The sequence below is a fragment of the Anoplopoma fimbria genome, chromosome 8 (assembly GCF_027596085.1).
Source record: "Anoplopoma fimbria isolate UVic2021 breed Golden Eagle Sablefish chromosome 8, Afim_UVic_2022, whole genome shotgun sequence".
Taxonomy (NCBI): Eukaryota; Metazoa; Chordata; class Actinopteri; order Perciformes; family Anoplopomatidae; genus Anoplopoma; species Anoplopoma fimbria.
Window position 1 is genome coordinate 22,389,075 of NC_072456.1, and position 16,143 is coordinate 22,405,217.

General features: G+C 39.0%; 1 protein-coding gene across 1 annotated transcript; it reads left to right on the forward strand.

The window, feature by feature from the left end:
- The first annotated feature begins 4,590 nt into the window (after positions 1-4,590).
- Positions 4,591-14,227, forward strand: map2k2a (mitogen-activated protein kinase kinase 2a). The gene is made up of 11 exons (XM_054602195.1): positions 4,591-4,806; positions 6,066-6,276; positions 7,180-7,326; positions 7,468-7,545; positions 7,937-7,988; positions 10,366-10,490; positions 11,114-11,327; positions 11,512-11,576; positions 11,691-11,752; positions 12,088-12,133; positions 12,252-14,227. The coding sequence occupies exons 1-11, from the start codon at positions 4,718-4,720 to the stop codon at positions 12,360-12,362; spliced, it is 1,200 nt and encodes a 399-aa protein (XP_054458170.1). The 5' UTR covers positions 4,591-4,717; the 3' UTR covers positions 12,363-14,227.
- Positions 14,228-16,143: the final 1,916 nt, after the last annotated feature.

Consider the following 16,143-nt stretch of genomic DNA (forward strand, 5'->3'; position numbering starts at 1 on the left):
TAGGTGTCAGTGATGGAAAAGGTTGTGGGTGGACTCTGAAAAAACATAATTGCAGTTATTGTGCTGTAAAAGGACTTGTTAGAAGTGATATATCAGCATTGCATATTGACGAAACACATTAAATTTACTTTGTGGTGGCTGTGCCAAAGCAGATTGTTTTGTTTTTTTTGTTTTTTTTAGAATTCACTGACAGGAACAAGAGATTTTGGTGCCTTTTTTTCTTTTTTTTTCTTTTTTCTGAGTGGTGAAGATTGGAGCCTGTTGTTTTAAGATGAGACCCCAGACTGAGAGAAGGGGTTTTATTTTGTTGAGGATTTCTTAGATGTTTTTTCCAGTTGGATAAATTGACAGAGAGGCAGAATAAAATAAAACAAATCTGTGGTAAAGGACAGTTATGGAGCAGGAATCAGAAGTGCTGTCATCCCTTTTTCCCCCACATTTCAATGTCCTCCTCTGGAAGTATCATATTTATTTAATAGCTTCACATTCTCTTTAACAGTTGTGTGTGTAATCAATTGACATAACATGTGGCTGTTGTTCTGTGCAGGCAGGAGCTATTGGTTTCAGAACACACGACCCCTCTGCTGCTGTGGTTTGAGTGTTTTAGTTGAAGTCGGTCCGTGCTCACGGCTGTGCTGTTGATGAACGCTCCCCTTTTGTGTTCCTCTGAATGAATCCGACCTGAGTCGAAGCACCTTTCAGAGTACTCGGGTTCAACATCCCTGACACAACGAAACTTAATGAAGTGTCAATAAGTGCCACCCCACCGCGCTTAAACTCATTGATTGGATTACAAACGGTCTTGTCTGGAACAAGTGGCGCTGCTTCAACCAACAATCCCCTCGGCCGCCTATTCAATGTAGATAAGGTCACATCTATTTGCTGGAATACAATTGGTCTTTAATTGCTACACGCTGTAGGCTTACAACTAATATTCCTCTGCACCTGCACTAGTATTGTCAGTATGTGATGGCTGCTCCACGAAGAAGGATGCTCGGGCTGCATGTGCAGGCTTTAGGTTTCGCCTGCAGGAAGGTCATCAGTGTTGAGAAAAGATGTTGCTGTGATGCAAGAGCTGTTTGAACTATCATCTAATTCCTCATCCCAGCTTCAAGGCTTATTTATTTTAAAGACCTCATGTAGTGAGTGTTAATTAAGGACCCCCTGACCATTGTGATCAGTTCTCTTCCACCATCTCTTGGGGACACGTTGGGGGAGTAGAAGTGACTCAGATGAACTCCACATTGCATGTTTCTCCTATCTCATCATCCCTTTGTTACGGTTTGATCAGTACAGAATCTGTTTTTTTTTTTCTTTCGCCTTTGCTCACAAGCACAGAGAAAAATGACATTTCCACATCGATCCAGGCCTCGCTGTTGCAAATGCATCTTTCAACAAGGTTGATGATTGGGGAAAAGTAGGTCGAGTCAAATCTGGTCTTCCATTTTTCTCCTTCTTTTGACATTTTGACATGGTTTACAGAATCAATACACTGTTGAAAAATGTTTGATAATCCACACAAAATTGATCGATGGCACTTTGCCTGTAATACATCAGAGTGTGTTCCTGAAAAGGATATTCTACAGAAGGCGCTTTGAAGCAAATTATTGTAAAGAACTCTAATACCTTTTCTTTAACTAGGCTATTTGTAAGTAAGTTCTATACATATAAAAAAATGGCATTGTTCACTTGTCGGGTTATTAAAGGTCATTATTTGAGCGGATCCCCTAAAACTTTTCTTTGCCTCGTGGTTAAAGATGGGAGGTGAAGCAGGTTGCTTCTGTGGAACTGAGCCAGAAACGTTTGCAGGTTGTTTGGGAGCCGGAGAGAGAGAGCTGAAGGGTCTGTTCTTTTTGTAGTGGCATCTCTTCTTCTTATAATAATGCATAAGGTAGCATGGGCAGAGGCTTACAATCCATGATGTAAATGTTTTTGTTTGTTGTTGTTTTTTTTTATATGTTCATATTAAAAGACAATAAAATTAAAATAATATTTTATTAAGCCTTGAATCGCCTCCAGTTGTTCCTACAGGCAAACAGACAATAAGAATGCTGTTGAGGGCAGCAGCAGCAGCCGAAGCTGATGCCACAGAGGACTGGGAGGACTGGGAGGACTGGTTGTAAGGTGGAGATTGTTATGTCCTGTACCAAATGCTCAGACATGGGGACACATTTTGATGCCTGTTGAGGATAAAACTGTAAAATTTCAAATGATCGTATTCTAACAGCTGTTATTGACGTGTGGAATTAATTAAAATCAGTTCTTAAAAAAAACAAACATGTCTGCCATCGTTTTATTTTGAAAAATGTGTATTGAGCTAGCAAGCCACTGTTAACGACGGGATCCACAGCGAGGAATTCATTTCATCTTATTTTCAGCTTTGAAGTCTGCAGGTGCAACAAAACATTTTTAGAATCAATTTTTAATCTTTTGTGAAATTGTGTCGCTGAGTCTTCTTGGGGTTTTAATTACATTTAAGTATTTTATTGTTTACTACATAATTACTTGTGTTATGTGACTCCCTATATGAAATAAAAGTATAATATATTTTTTTGTATTTGGCAGCATTAAATGCTAAGTTAGCTCTGCTGTCACTTCTTAGTCTGGATCACCTGTATGATGACTGCACAAAGCTGAGGGCGGTCGGTCCTCAGTATTCATTAAAATAACTTGTAAAACATTAATTTTCCAGTAAGCAAAATACTGTAAAATCAATATTTATTTTTACTCTAGCCTCTAGACCTATAAAGCACAGTGAGCCAGCACGCATAATGCCAGAATCGTGAAACTGCAGCAGCTTAACCGTCCCACAATGCTTAATTTCTGGTAATTGAAGAACTATTGTTTAATAAAACATGTATTTTCATTTTACAGAATTGTATTGCTTTTTTATGTTTGTTTAAATAATACCACTGTGGTCTCTTTATGGGGGAAAAACACAACATTGAATTATGTTCTGTATACTGACTGCTAGAGGAATTGAAAATGCAGAAATGCCCCTCGTGAAAACCAGAAAAATAGCATGGATTTTCCCCATATAAAACTTACATTTTTTTTAAGCCAAGGCTCTAGATTGAAAGCCTGATCTAATGTATTGGCTGATTTTATGCTGTAATAACTCAGAGATTTAAAAATGATGGTCTTATCGGGTGGTTTGTTTGGGGTATTGCTAAAGTTTCTTATAGTCTTATAATAGGAATAGGAACAGGAACTTCAAAAAAAAAAAAAAAAAAGAAACTGACACACTATAGCGTAGAATTAACACAGCCAAAATAAGATAAAATAAGATAATCTTTTATTAGTCCTGCAGCGGGGGAATTTACAGGATTACAGCAGCATAGGTTATAGTGCAAACAAGAGACATAGTAAAAAAAAAAAAAAAAAAAAAAAAAAAACAAGTATTATAAATAAGCAATAAAAACAGTAAAGAATCCACAATAACTGAAATATTATATATACAGACAGAAAACTATTATAACTATAATTGCACAGTGTATTTCTATTGCACAGGTTTTTAGTGATGATCTAAAAAGTCTAAAAATGTTCTGAGTGAGGCAATTTAAAATAATAAATCAATAAATATAACTGCACATTTTTTTACTTTTAAGATTTCAAACTGAAAAAGTAGTGATTTAAAAAAAGAAATAATATTTGTTATTTGTTATAATAATCATATGTGCCCACTGCCATCAGGCTGTACAACAACAGCGGAGACCACAGTTTGTCATCATGCTGTGATGTGCTGTGTCTGTGTAGTTGTATAGTATGTGTATTTATTGTCTGTGTAGTTGTATAGTATGTGTATTTATTGTCTGTGTAGTTGTATAGTATGTGTATTTATTGTCTGTGTCTGTGTAGTTGTATAGTATGTGTATTTATTGTCTGTGTAGTTGTATAGTATGTGTATTTATTGTCTGTGTCTGTGTAGTTGAGCTGCTGCAACACTTGAATTTCCCCCATGGGGATCAATAAAGGAATATAATAATAATAATAATAATAATAATAATTCGTCAGTTCCCTCTTCTCACCGCTGGGTGGCAGTGATGCGCTTCGCTGCTCGTTTCCTAACTCCCATTAAACACATAAGAAAGCCGCAGCGGTCTGGGATAAGAAACAGTGAAACTGGACTTTTTTATCTCATTTAAACAGAAAAACACAGCATCCCGGAGGTGTTATCACAAACCCCATCTCCCACACGAGATCTGCACGTCTCGTAAGCAACTTGTCAGCAGTCTCGCGCTACTTCTTTCCATTTGAAGGGCTCTCCCTGTGGGTGTCACACAGCGCTCAGATGCTGCAGCTGCTACTTCCTGTATTTGAGGCACCACCACAGAACCAAAGCCCTCTTCGCTTCTGAGCTCCATCCCCGCCTCCCCTGAGCTGAGATTACCCCAAAAAGGGGGACTCTGCTGCGGGCTGACAAGACACCCAAATCGGCGACGGAGACGCAGCGCTGGAGCTAGCTAGTAGCAGCTAGGTGGCTAATGGCTAGCAGCAGCAGGTAGACAAGCCATAGAGAAATGCTAACGTGAGCTAGCTGAGTTAGCCACCAAGAGCTCATCCTGTTGCTTTTTTTTTTTTTTTTTTTTTTTTTTTGTTTCTCTCTGTTGAGTTTTGAACATTAGATTTAAAAAACTAGAATAGAAGCTTCTCAGCTCATTTGTGAGTTAGTGTGTTATTTGAGATAAGTAATAATTGTTTAAAATAGATTAAAAAAATGGCTCCTAAAAGAAGACCAGTTCCCCTGAACATAACGCCCATCGGGGAGGGACAGGCCATCTCCAACACCATTGATGCTGCATCTGAGTGAGTATGAGTCCTGTTACCTGTGTTATAATGTATGCATAGTTGCATGAGTTATCACCATTTACCAGATATGTAACAATATAATATCAGTAACATCATTTAGATAAAGTAGTTTTAACCCTTTCATGCATGAACTATGACAACCTCAGTCAGGATTTAATTGCTCTTTAGGCATGAAAAACAAGAAGTTTCTTTTACTCCAGCTTTTTCAAATAGATTTTAACATGTCCAGCATGCATTTTTGTTTTCAACTGAAGAAATATGTATTTAACAAACAAATGAATAAAATGATATATAAAGATGTGCATACTATAAATTATATATATGTACAGTACCAGTCAAAAGTTTGGACACACCTTCTCATTCAACTACTTTGAAGAATCTAAAATATGGAATTACCATCAGCATTTACCAGATATGTAACAATATAATATCAGTAACATCATTTAGATAAAGTAGTTTTAACCCTTTCATGCATGAACTATGACAACCTCAGTCATGTTTTAATTGCTCTTTAGGCATGAAAAACAAGATTTGAACTTTAGTTTTTTTTACTCCAGCTTTTTCAAATAGATTTTAACATGTCCAGCATGCATTTTTGTTTTCAACTGAAGAAATATGTATTTAACAAACAAATGAATAAAATGATATATAAAGATGTGAAAACTATAAATTATATATATGTACAGTACCAGTCAAAAGTTTGGACACACCTTCTCATTCAACTACTTTGAAGAATCTAAAATATGGAATTGCCACATAATTCCATATGTGTTCCTTCATAGTTTGGATGTCTTCAATATTAATCTACAATGTAGATAAAAAAATAAATAAAGAAAAACCATTGAATTCAAACTTTTGACTGGTACTGTATAATTAAATAAAATTTTCCAAAAATGTGTATGCAATTCCCTTATTATGTGACTGAAACTTTATTTTTTTTAAAGTATATATATATATATCAGTACCAGTCAAAAGTTTGGACACACCTTCTCATTCAACTACTTTGAAGAATCTAAAATGTAAAACGTAGAGAAAAAAAAAGAAAGAAAGAAAAACCATTGAATGAGAAGGTGTGTCCAAACTTTTGACTGGTACTGTATATACAAAGGAAATGTGCAGACTATCTTTTATGATAATTTGCAAAGCACCCAGGGCACAAAGCCACAAGATGCATATACAAGAAAAGAACATTTGAATAGCTGTCCACTGTAGTGACCTCTATGCATGAAAGGGTTCCTGTCTCTTCCCCCCCACAGAGCCAACCTCGAGGCCTTACAAAAGAAGCTGGGTGAGTTGGACCTGGACGAGCAACAGAGGAAACGACTGGAGGCCTTTCTGACCCAGAAGGCCCAGGTCGGGGAGCTGAAGGATGAGGATTTTGACCCCATATGCGAGTTGGGTGCTGGGAATGGAGGAGTGGTCAACAAGGTCCGCCACAAACCCTCGGGTCTGGTCATGGCCAGGAAGGTGACGATGAACATTTGTTGATTGTTTTTGTCGTCGCAGGTGGAGTGTGACAGCTGCATCGAACTGAATCAAAACGCATTCCAGATGTAGATTGATATCTTTGCTGCACCCACTTCTGCATGGAGCCACACTGGCTTTCTTAATACTTACTTATGAGTTACTTATTTCTCATCACCTATACTTGACCAAGATATAAATACGTCCTCATAAATCATCTGGTCATATATATATTGGCCAATATTTAGTAATCACAGATAAATCATTTGTGGCGTTTACATCATAAGTCAGAAAAATGTTGTAATCAGCTCCTCGATTACATGGTTTTCTATTAGCGTTTTGTTTTTTTCCCCCACTGTAAAATGTCACATCCTGGTCCCATTTTTAAATCATAAGGGATCCTTATCATAAGTATTTTCCTATTGTATCTGTTTATTTCCCTCCTAATTTGAAAGGACTGCTGCATACAGACACTCTAGCAGAAACTCAAGCAAGCACACGCTTGTAGGCTGTCAATCCTTTAAGTATGTGTTGACTCACCAAGTCTTTAAAAGTTCTGCAAACTATGAAAAAAACTGTTTGGAAATATGGGAACTTGTCTTTGCTATATCGTGGTTATCATTATTCCAAAGCGGGTGTAAATTCTAAGACGTTCTTGTGTGTATGTAGACGTGCCTGGTTTTTGTCAGTGACTGTTTATAGTATTTTAAATGAGATCCTAAATAATTTGTGTAGAGTTTGCTGCGCACAGATGAAAAGGAAACGCGTTGTTGTTATGCTAACCACAACCCTCTGAAATGTGTTGAAATATAAGATAAATAGGTGGAAAGTGAAAGATGAAACTGCATCGGTCGCATTTGTTTTTGTCCAAACAGAAGTTAATGGTCTCGTCCTTTCTCTCCTCAGTTGATCCACCTTGAAATCAAGCCTGCCATCAGAAACCAGATTATCAGAGAGCTGCAGGTGCTGCATGAATGCAACTCTCCCTACATTGTGGGCTTTTACGGGGCCTTTTACAGCGATGGGGAGATCAGCATCTGTATGGAGCACATGGTGAGAAACAAAGACTGTGAGCAGGGCCTCCTACAAATGGACACAGAACGATGTGCTTGGATACAAGTTTATATATATATATTTTTTTAAATGAAAAGGTATTTGTATGTCATATTTTACTCGTGCACCATGTCTTTACAGGATGGTGGATCCTTGGACCAGGTCCTGAAGGAAGCCAGAAGAATCCCAGAAGAAATCCTGGGAAAAGTTAGCATAGCTGTAAGTAGTTTACTTATTCTTCTTATGATGCGTTTGTGATCTTGAAATAATTTGTAGTTTTAATTTTGCAGTGATATGAACACCCTTAAAGCTTGTTACTATACTTTTTTTTTTTTTTTTTTTTTTTTTTTTTTTTTAAATTCAAAAGCGCTGCTCATTGTGGGTGTGTTTCTCTTGTGGTGTTGCTTAACTAGTTGCGTGTTTTTACTGAAATGCATGAATCACTGCTGTATTTTACTCAACCTAAACTGTTGCATCAAGTCCTAATGACTAGGTGTAAAATCGGGATTACCAGAATCTTTTTTATTTATTGATTTATTGATATCCTCATAGGGAAAGATTTGGCCCTTATTCGTGCATCATGTTAAATGTTTTCCTGTCTTGTTTACAGGTATTGAGGGGGTTAGCCTACCTGCGAGAGAAGCACCAGATCATGCACAGAGGTAAGGGTGTTCTCTAGTTGCACTAAATTACATTTGCTTTTAAAATCCCTACTGAAACATTTGAGTGTGTAGTTCAAGAAATAAAATAATACGCGATTTTCTGGGTGATGATCAGGGAGTATGTGGACATTAAGGAGTGGATTGTTGTGTAACAATGTAACTGAATTTGAACATCACATTTATTTTCAGCATTAAATTGAATGTTTATCACACAATTTGCTTTTAGGTTAATTATCAGCTTTACTCCAGTCATTTGCTTCCAGAATGACTAATGCTAAAACAATAGAAAAAAAACTATATTTTAAACCTGAAGAGCCTTTAAATTCAGATATCCCACAAGCAAGATTACAAAACATTTGATGGATTTGCACCTAGTTATATTTAATTGCAGAGTGACTAATAGCTAAAGCATAGTTGTTCACTACGGTCTCACCATTATTTAGTATATGGACTAGGTAGACAATTAGCGTGAGATTATAATTAATTGTAATTTTGATCAATTATTCTCAAAATTGGACAATTTTTCTCCAAAAAGTAGTGAACACATTGACTTCTTACAACTTTGCTGCAACAGTGGGGTGTTGATGTTACACTAAAATATATTTTTCCTTTTTTTTTTTAAATCGTGAATTATCTTTGATAGGAAATACAGTTTCAAAAATGTAGTTGAAGAAAGAGATACATCTGAAATATATATATTTATTTGTAATAGCCATAAAATGTATAGAAATGCGGTGTGAGTAAGCCATTAGAACAACTGTGCCTTGTTTCCAGATTACAGAAAAAACATTCTCATTTAGAAATACTACAACGTAGATGGATTTTTTTATCTTATGGACTTTCTTTGTGGTTAATATAATGAGTCACATTTCCTCAGTATTAGTGGCAGTTAAAGTTTTACTCTTGCTTGTGAGGCAACCAGCTGAGACTCAGACCCTGAAAATGTTACCGTCTCAACATCACATTTAAGAAAAATGCAGGGTTATCCCATAATTTCTGCTCTGAAACAGGCTCAAACACACCAACTAAAAGCATTTATATATGATTGCTATCTCCAAATGTCTACAAAAAAAGTCAGCAAAACAACTTCAAATGCGCCACTTTAACTAGACCGTCTCCAGTCGTCCTCCTACTATTTGATTTAAACTTGTATTAATAGTCTTCATCCTGTTTCCTCCACATGCAATGCATCAACATTGTGCGATCAAGGGTTTAAGCACGCTCACCACAAGGCAAGCTATTAAGAGAATATCACAAGTTCCTCATCATAGACATTTGTAGCATGACGGAAAGAAAAGGCTCTGTAAAAAAAACAATTATCTTTGCATTCACACAAAATCACAAGTCGCACCATAGCATCGCTAAAGCAGGCAAGTTTTCGGCAGCCTGCTTTGTTGTGAAGAGCACCGTTAAAGGCAGCGCTCAGACCTGCACAGTGCTGAGCCGTGAAGCCTCGCGGAGCTATAGGGTCGGTGGTACTCCAGGACAGTTGTCTGTGAGCTCAGGCGGTAATTACAGCCTCTCGGATGTGATTATACAGCAGCCGCGCCCTGCTGACCCCTCCCTCCGTGTCTCCCTCCATCGCTCTCCCGCTCTTTCATGCCACCTCTTTCTCCGTCACTCATCACATGTCCTTGGTCGGTGGGCGGGAGGGAGGGAGGGCACACACACACACACACACACACACACACACACACACACACACACACACACACACACACACACACACACACACACACACCACAGAGGACAGATTGCAGGTCTCAGTCTTACCCCGTTATTTTGCAGGATGTTTTTCAGCGATGAGCGGGAAAATGCTAAAGGAACGGGCTTGTTTATAAGGAGGGCTCCGCTTGATTGTGGCCATTTTCTCCTCGCTCGATTAACACGGCAGCACAGATAAAGCTGGGGCGTGCTGCGTGCCTACCACCTGCAGGCCTCACTGTAGCGCTTGTCTAAATATTTTGTTTCTAAAGTCAAAGAGAAATCGTCCCAGAAAGCTTGCACATGTTAGTGTCTGAGATGGTGAACATAGATACATGCATCATCATAGACATAGTCATGTATACACATGCATTCATGCCCCTACTATTATGTGTGTGTGTGTGTGTGTGTGTGTGTGTGTGTGTGTGTGTGTGTGTGTGTGTGTGTGTGTGTGTGTGTGTGTGTGTAACATAGCAGTGTTCTTGTTAGCTATCTGTTTAGTCATGATTTCCAAATGTAAGCAGTCCCCTCTCATCCTGATGTCTGCAACAAAATGTATTGCTCAAAAGACCAATAGTAAGTTATTGAGTATGGACATGCAGTCTAAAGACGGGTCTCATTGAAAGCTTATTTTACATTTGCTTGTTTGTCCACGTCCCCGTCTGCCACATAGATGTCAAGCCCTCCAACATCCTGGTCAACTCTCGCGGGGAGATCAAGCTGTGCGACTTCGGTGTGAGCGGCCAGCTCATAGATTCCATGGCCAACTCCTTTGTTGGAACGCGCTCCTACATGTCGGTGAGTCAGCTCTGCATGTCTGCGCCCCCACCCCTTTCCCCTCTGGCCCTATCCCCACTTTCCCTTCTCCTTTTTTTTTTTTTTTTTTTTTCTCACATCGCTCTTGTTCGCTGGCCCCGCCCTCTGCCTTCCCTTCCTCTGGCCCTCCCTCACTCCCCTGCCAAGAAGCGAGGGCTGTGCTCAGGAAAGGGCTCCTTGGCAAAGAGCGAGGCAACTGTGCAACTCGCTCTCTCTCGTCCTTCTTTCCCCTCACTCTTAGACACCTGGTGGGGTGCAGTGCCGAAAGCTGCTCGTCTGTCCCGTCCCTTACCCACAAAGCACCAGTGGTGTAGAGACACTTTACCTTTCATCATAATTCCCAACACACACACACACCTGTCCTTGCTCACCCTTCTAACTACAGCAGTCCAAAGCTTCACTTCACTTCCTGCCAAACCCTCCCATCCTCTGTCCTCTTGCCCTCACCACACCCCAACTCTCCTTGCCATAACACCCCCCCCTCCCATTATCCTCTCCACCACTTCCTGTGCCTTCCCCACCCAGCCCTCCGCCCAACCCTCTCTCCTGCCTGGCATCTTGGCTCTACCCGCTCCTTCTGACGTAGATCGTGTGTTCCTCAACAGCCGGAGAGACTGCAGGGCACTCACTACTCTGTTCAGTCTGACGTGTGGAGCATGGGGCTGTCCCTGGTGGAGCTGGCCATCGGCCGCTACCCCATCCCCCCACCAGACGCCAAAGAGCTGGAGCACATCTTCGGACGGGCCATTATGGACGGGGCCGAGGGAGAGCCTCACACCAACATGCAGAGGCCGAGACCACCAGGCCGACCCGTGAGCGGTAAGAAAAAGAGAAACATTTCCAAACATGTAGATTTGTACAGTGACACGTTTTTACATTCATGTTTTCATGGTAAAAACTTTTAAACACAATTGAATAAAGAAATTGCTTAATATGTTTTTTTTTAATTTATTTGTTACGTGAATAATTCTTATTGTGCCTATGCTATGCATCTTTTTCACAGGTCATGGGATGGACAGTAGACCTGCTATGGCCATCTTTGAACTCTTGGACTACATTGTGAATGAGGTGTGAGAAACAACTGATTTGGATAAACACCCACATTTTTTATTTCTGCACAAAATGTTTGTTTACATTAATTGTTCTGTTTTTAACATTTTGTGATTCTTGGTTCCTCCTCAGCCGCCCCCTAAACTGCCACTTGGCGTCTTCACCAATGACTTCCAGGACTTTGTGACAAAATGGTGAGCATTGGCAACGACATTTTAGAGTGAGCTTAAAAGAAAAAAAAAAAAACCCCACAATGTTATTATCTGCTTTTAGAATCGAAGTAGATAAGATAAGAGAATCCTTTATTAGTCCTGCAGCGGGAGATTAAATTCCTACACGTACCTCCTGGTGTAATTAATGCAATATGACACGAAGACAGCAGTTGGTGTTGACTGAAATGCAGTTTTGTTATGTACGAGGTGTTTGCAGTATGTTTTGAAAAATCTAATCCAACTTAATCCTTCGTTGACAGAAGCAGCTCTACGGTCTCTCATGTCGGTAACCTTTTTGTTGTCATTTGTGTTCGCAGTTTGATCAAAAACCCAGCAGAGAGGGCCGATCTGAAGATGTTGATGGTGGGCACCGGAACTTCCTTTTCATTAATCTGATACTTTGATAAACGGTTTATTATATTTGTTCGAGTTAATGATACTAGCAGTGCAAACAATGGTTTTCTTTTTTTGTCTCTTTCAGAGTCACACATTCATCAAACGATCAGAAGTTGAGGAAGTGGACTTTGCCGGCTGGTTGTGCAAAACCATGGGCCTCAACCAGCCCAGCACTCCCACCCGCGGCACTGAGTGAACAGGCCCCCACTGCCCTCACACACACACACACACACACACACACACACACACACACACACACACACACACACACACACACACACACACACACACACACACACACACACACACACACACACCTGGGTCTTGCTTGCATACACATAAATATACTGCACATACACGTACACAAGCCATCACACACATTGGCACTTTTTTTCTCCTTCTTGCTCTTGGGTAAAACGGTTTTGTTTCCCCTCCTCCACCCATTTATTTCTTCACCAGCAGCAGAGCCCGTTGAGTCATTGTACTGTAAGACCACAGCTTCACAATGCCAGTGTCAAAGAGTAGCCACAGCTCACCTTTACACACTGCTACTGAGGATGTAAAGCACTGAAGGGCTGCCAGTGTGTCAGCTTAATTTGGATTTGATTGACAAACTCATTTTGTATTGTTGACAGTTGAATATCCAAAAAAATCTGTATTAATCTTTTGTACAGCTGATGGCTTGCGGGACTTTTATTTTAATAAAATACCTGCTGTGGAGCTTTCCAAACAAAGAAATCCCAACAAATCACCTACTGCAAATTCTAAATTGGTTTAATTGAGGGTGAATGCAGCTATTTTGATCTAAAACACCCATGTCAGAATTATTCATGCATAAATGTTCCAAGCAGAAACCTTGCAATTACCTCCAATGTAATAATTAAATTGTTAGTAGAGAGTGTAGGGGAAAAAAAGGCATGTAAGGATTTATTTTTCACTATTTGTTAAATCAGCGATCACTCTGAAGATCACTTTGTGAACAATGTCCCAAACCAAAGAGGATACTCGTGACTGAAAGTTTTTCAACACTGAGAAATTTTATTTCATATGCAAATTCATCAACAGTATATCGGTGTACTTTGAATGTTTAGAATGTTCTTTTCATTCAGTGATCTACACTGTGTTGACATCGTTTCCCCAACATACATTTCAATGCGCATCCGGCATTGTGTGTCTCACATGGGAGGAGGCAATGTCGTTATTGACATTGAGAAAACAGAGATTGAAATGTAATCATGGGATGATATAGCATGGTTTATTATCTTTCTAATACTGTATGTGTGTTTTTGTTTCCCAAGATCATGATGGGGATGATTATCTGGTGTGTTTTTTTGGGGGTTTTTTTTAATCAAAAGCCTGAATCTCTGCAAAGTCGATTATGAAATTCCAATCACATTGACTAATTTAAGTATTTTCTTTTCCTCTCTTTGTTGTTGGTCTGTACTTTTCACCCTGAAGTGTATTTGGTTATGTTTTTCACTGTACCGCTACGTGTGGCGCTCCAAGCTTTCACTTGGGACACAACCAGCCGAGAGGCGTGCTTTTGGAAAAGACTTGGGTTGAATTACATTCGACAACCTTTTCCTTGGGATTTAACCAAATTAATTGTGGTTTAAAAAAAGAAAAACAAATATGTTGACTGAGACTTCAGACGAGTCAAGTAGTACAAAGAGTTTGACTGAACATTTTAACCCTGGTCAGTGTTGGTCACATGGTGGTGGTGGTGGTGGTGGTGGTGGTGTTACTTGCTAGCCTGCCGTCTTGCTAGAGCTCTTGTATTCTCTCTGCTTATGGCTGCCCTTTCTTAACCCCCACCGCCCCCCCCCAAAATGTGCATTTGTTCAGAGCCAAATGAATGCATTGTCACTTGTATGTGTACAAAGCTATATACAAAAATTACAGGAGTACTATTTTGCAGTCTTAATATACAAATTTTTTGATTTATGTAAATGACAAGGGAGAAGAGTCATTTTATTATAATATAAAAATGTGTCGGATATGGTTATAATGTATAAAAAAGATTAAAATAAAACTTATTTGTGAATGTACTGTAAGGTGTTTTTTTTATTTATGGCAGCCATTGCTATTCACTATGTCATTACTATACATCTGTCTCTAACGTATTTACCAGAAATCTTTTGTCCCTTTCTGTATTGTTAAAACCAATCAAGAAACAAATGTGTAGATGTATTATAGTTTTTACCTATTTTAGAGTAGCTGCCACTAGTGCTTTTTTCTGTAATGTTTTACTTCATTCATGATTATATGTTAACATGGTTGTTGTCAGAGCCATAGCTAACAAATGGAACACTGAGGAAATGTCCTTGCTATGTTTCTAGCACTTTTTGATTCATTTAAATTGGGTTAATTTGGGTCAATGCAATAAATTGTCATCACAACTTTTAGTGTTTTACTTAGGTTTTAACAGCATGGAGAGAAATCAAATTCTGGTTGTTATGTATATTTATTGTAAACCCAAAGAGACACAAAATGACTACAAAGAGACACAGAAAAACTTAAAGACCCAAAAGACTACAAAAAGACACAACAACTACAAATAGACACATCATGTCCACAAATGGACACATCATGTCCACACATGGACACAAAGTAACTCCAAAGTGACTCAAAATGACTATAAAACAGGTCAAAACATCCATAGACAGGATAATTAATGCACCTATACTTTGGATTGACACAAAGCAACAACAAAGAGAAACACAAAGCAACTTCAATGACTGACTTCACAGAAACATTTAATGACCAAAAAAAGTAGACAAAACTTCCATTATTAAGAAAATAACAATAAAAACACCGAAACAATTACAGAGTGACACAATGCAAAAACAACGACACACAAAATCACCACAAAGAGACACAAAGCCAAAACAAAAAGAAGCTTAATAACTATGCCTTGCTCCTATAGGTGGTGGGGTTATTTTGTATGTCTGTGCCCAGGGAGCTCATTGTCTCATAATAATAATAATAATAATATTATAATTATAATAATAAAATTGAAATTATAATATCATTATATTTCGCCCACGTTTTCATTCATAGCAACGTGGATGACTTTGATATTTCATATAACTCCACTCTCCTGCCCACAGAATGTATATAAGAAGGATTTCCCGATGACTAGTCGATACTCGTTTCTGATTGGCTGACAGGTGTCCTATAAATTAACGTGTTTTTTTTACTTTCGGTTAACAAACTAGCAACAGTTTCTATCTTTAAACTGGGTAAGTGTTCATTTTAATCCTTCTTACATATTAATAAAAATATATATTAAATACTATAAACGTTACATTTAACTTTCACTGTTTCAGTCTTTGTAAAACGTCGATCTGAAATTCGGGGATTATTGTTCATTTGCCACCTTGTTTTTACTGCGAGCTTTCATCCAAAACCTCATTCAGACAGCACTGATGAACACAGCACTGATGAACACAGCACTGATGCTGTGTGTCTGGACGTGGAGAGGAGCAGTGTGTATTGGACTGAGAGAGGACAGAGCCATACACATGTCTGACATCATCTCAGCAGTGGGCTCCATGGGTGTATAAAGAGGGCCAAACTCATTTTGACTCTGGATAATAAGGGCCAAAACTGAATAGAAGGCAAGTAATGTAAAAAAAAAAATATATATATGTTTATTTTGACAGTGCATCCTGCTGTTCTCATTTCACTTAGGCTGCACTTCATCCACCTGCATCCTCTTCACTTAGCCTTGCAAGTTATAGCAAGTGATGGCCCCGTGCGTCCAACTGCAATTCATGTGTGTCTCTGATGTTTAAAAAGCTGCCATTTCCCTGTGCTTTTAAGAGACAGGGCTTAACAGTGCCCTCTAGGCGAAGGGTGTGTCACTACCTCGCCCTGCCAAATAGCCCCCTGATTCCCCTTGATGGTTATCCGTGCGGTGCCAAGCCGGTGTCAAACCCTGCTGAATTATGGGACAAGGCTCCTGTGAGACTTGA

What these genes read in the sequence shown, in the direction of transcription:
- map2k2a (XM_054602195.1), top strand. Translation starts at nt 4,718, where the DNA reads ATGGCTCCTAAAAGAAGACCAGTTCCCCTGAACATAACGCCCATCGGG. An exon ending in GTCTGGTCATGGCCAGGAAG is followed by an intron (nt 6,277 to 7,179) that starts GTGACGATGAAC and finishes TTCTCTCCTCAG; the next exon opens with TTGATCCACCTTGAAATCAA. An exon ending in CCGATCTGAAGATGTTGATG is followed by an intron (nt 12,134 to 12,251) that starts GTGGGCACCGGA and finishes TGTCTCTTTCAG; the next exon opens with AGTCACACATTCATCAAACG.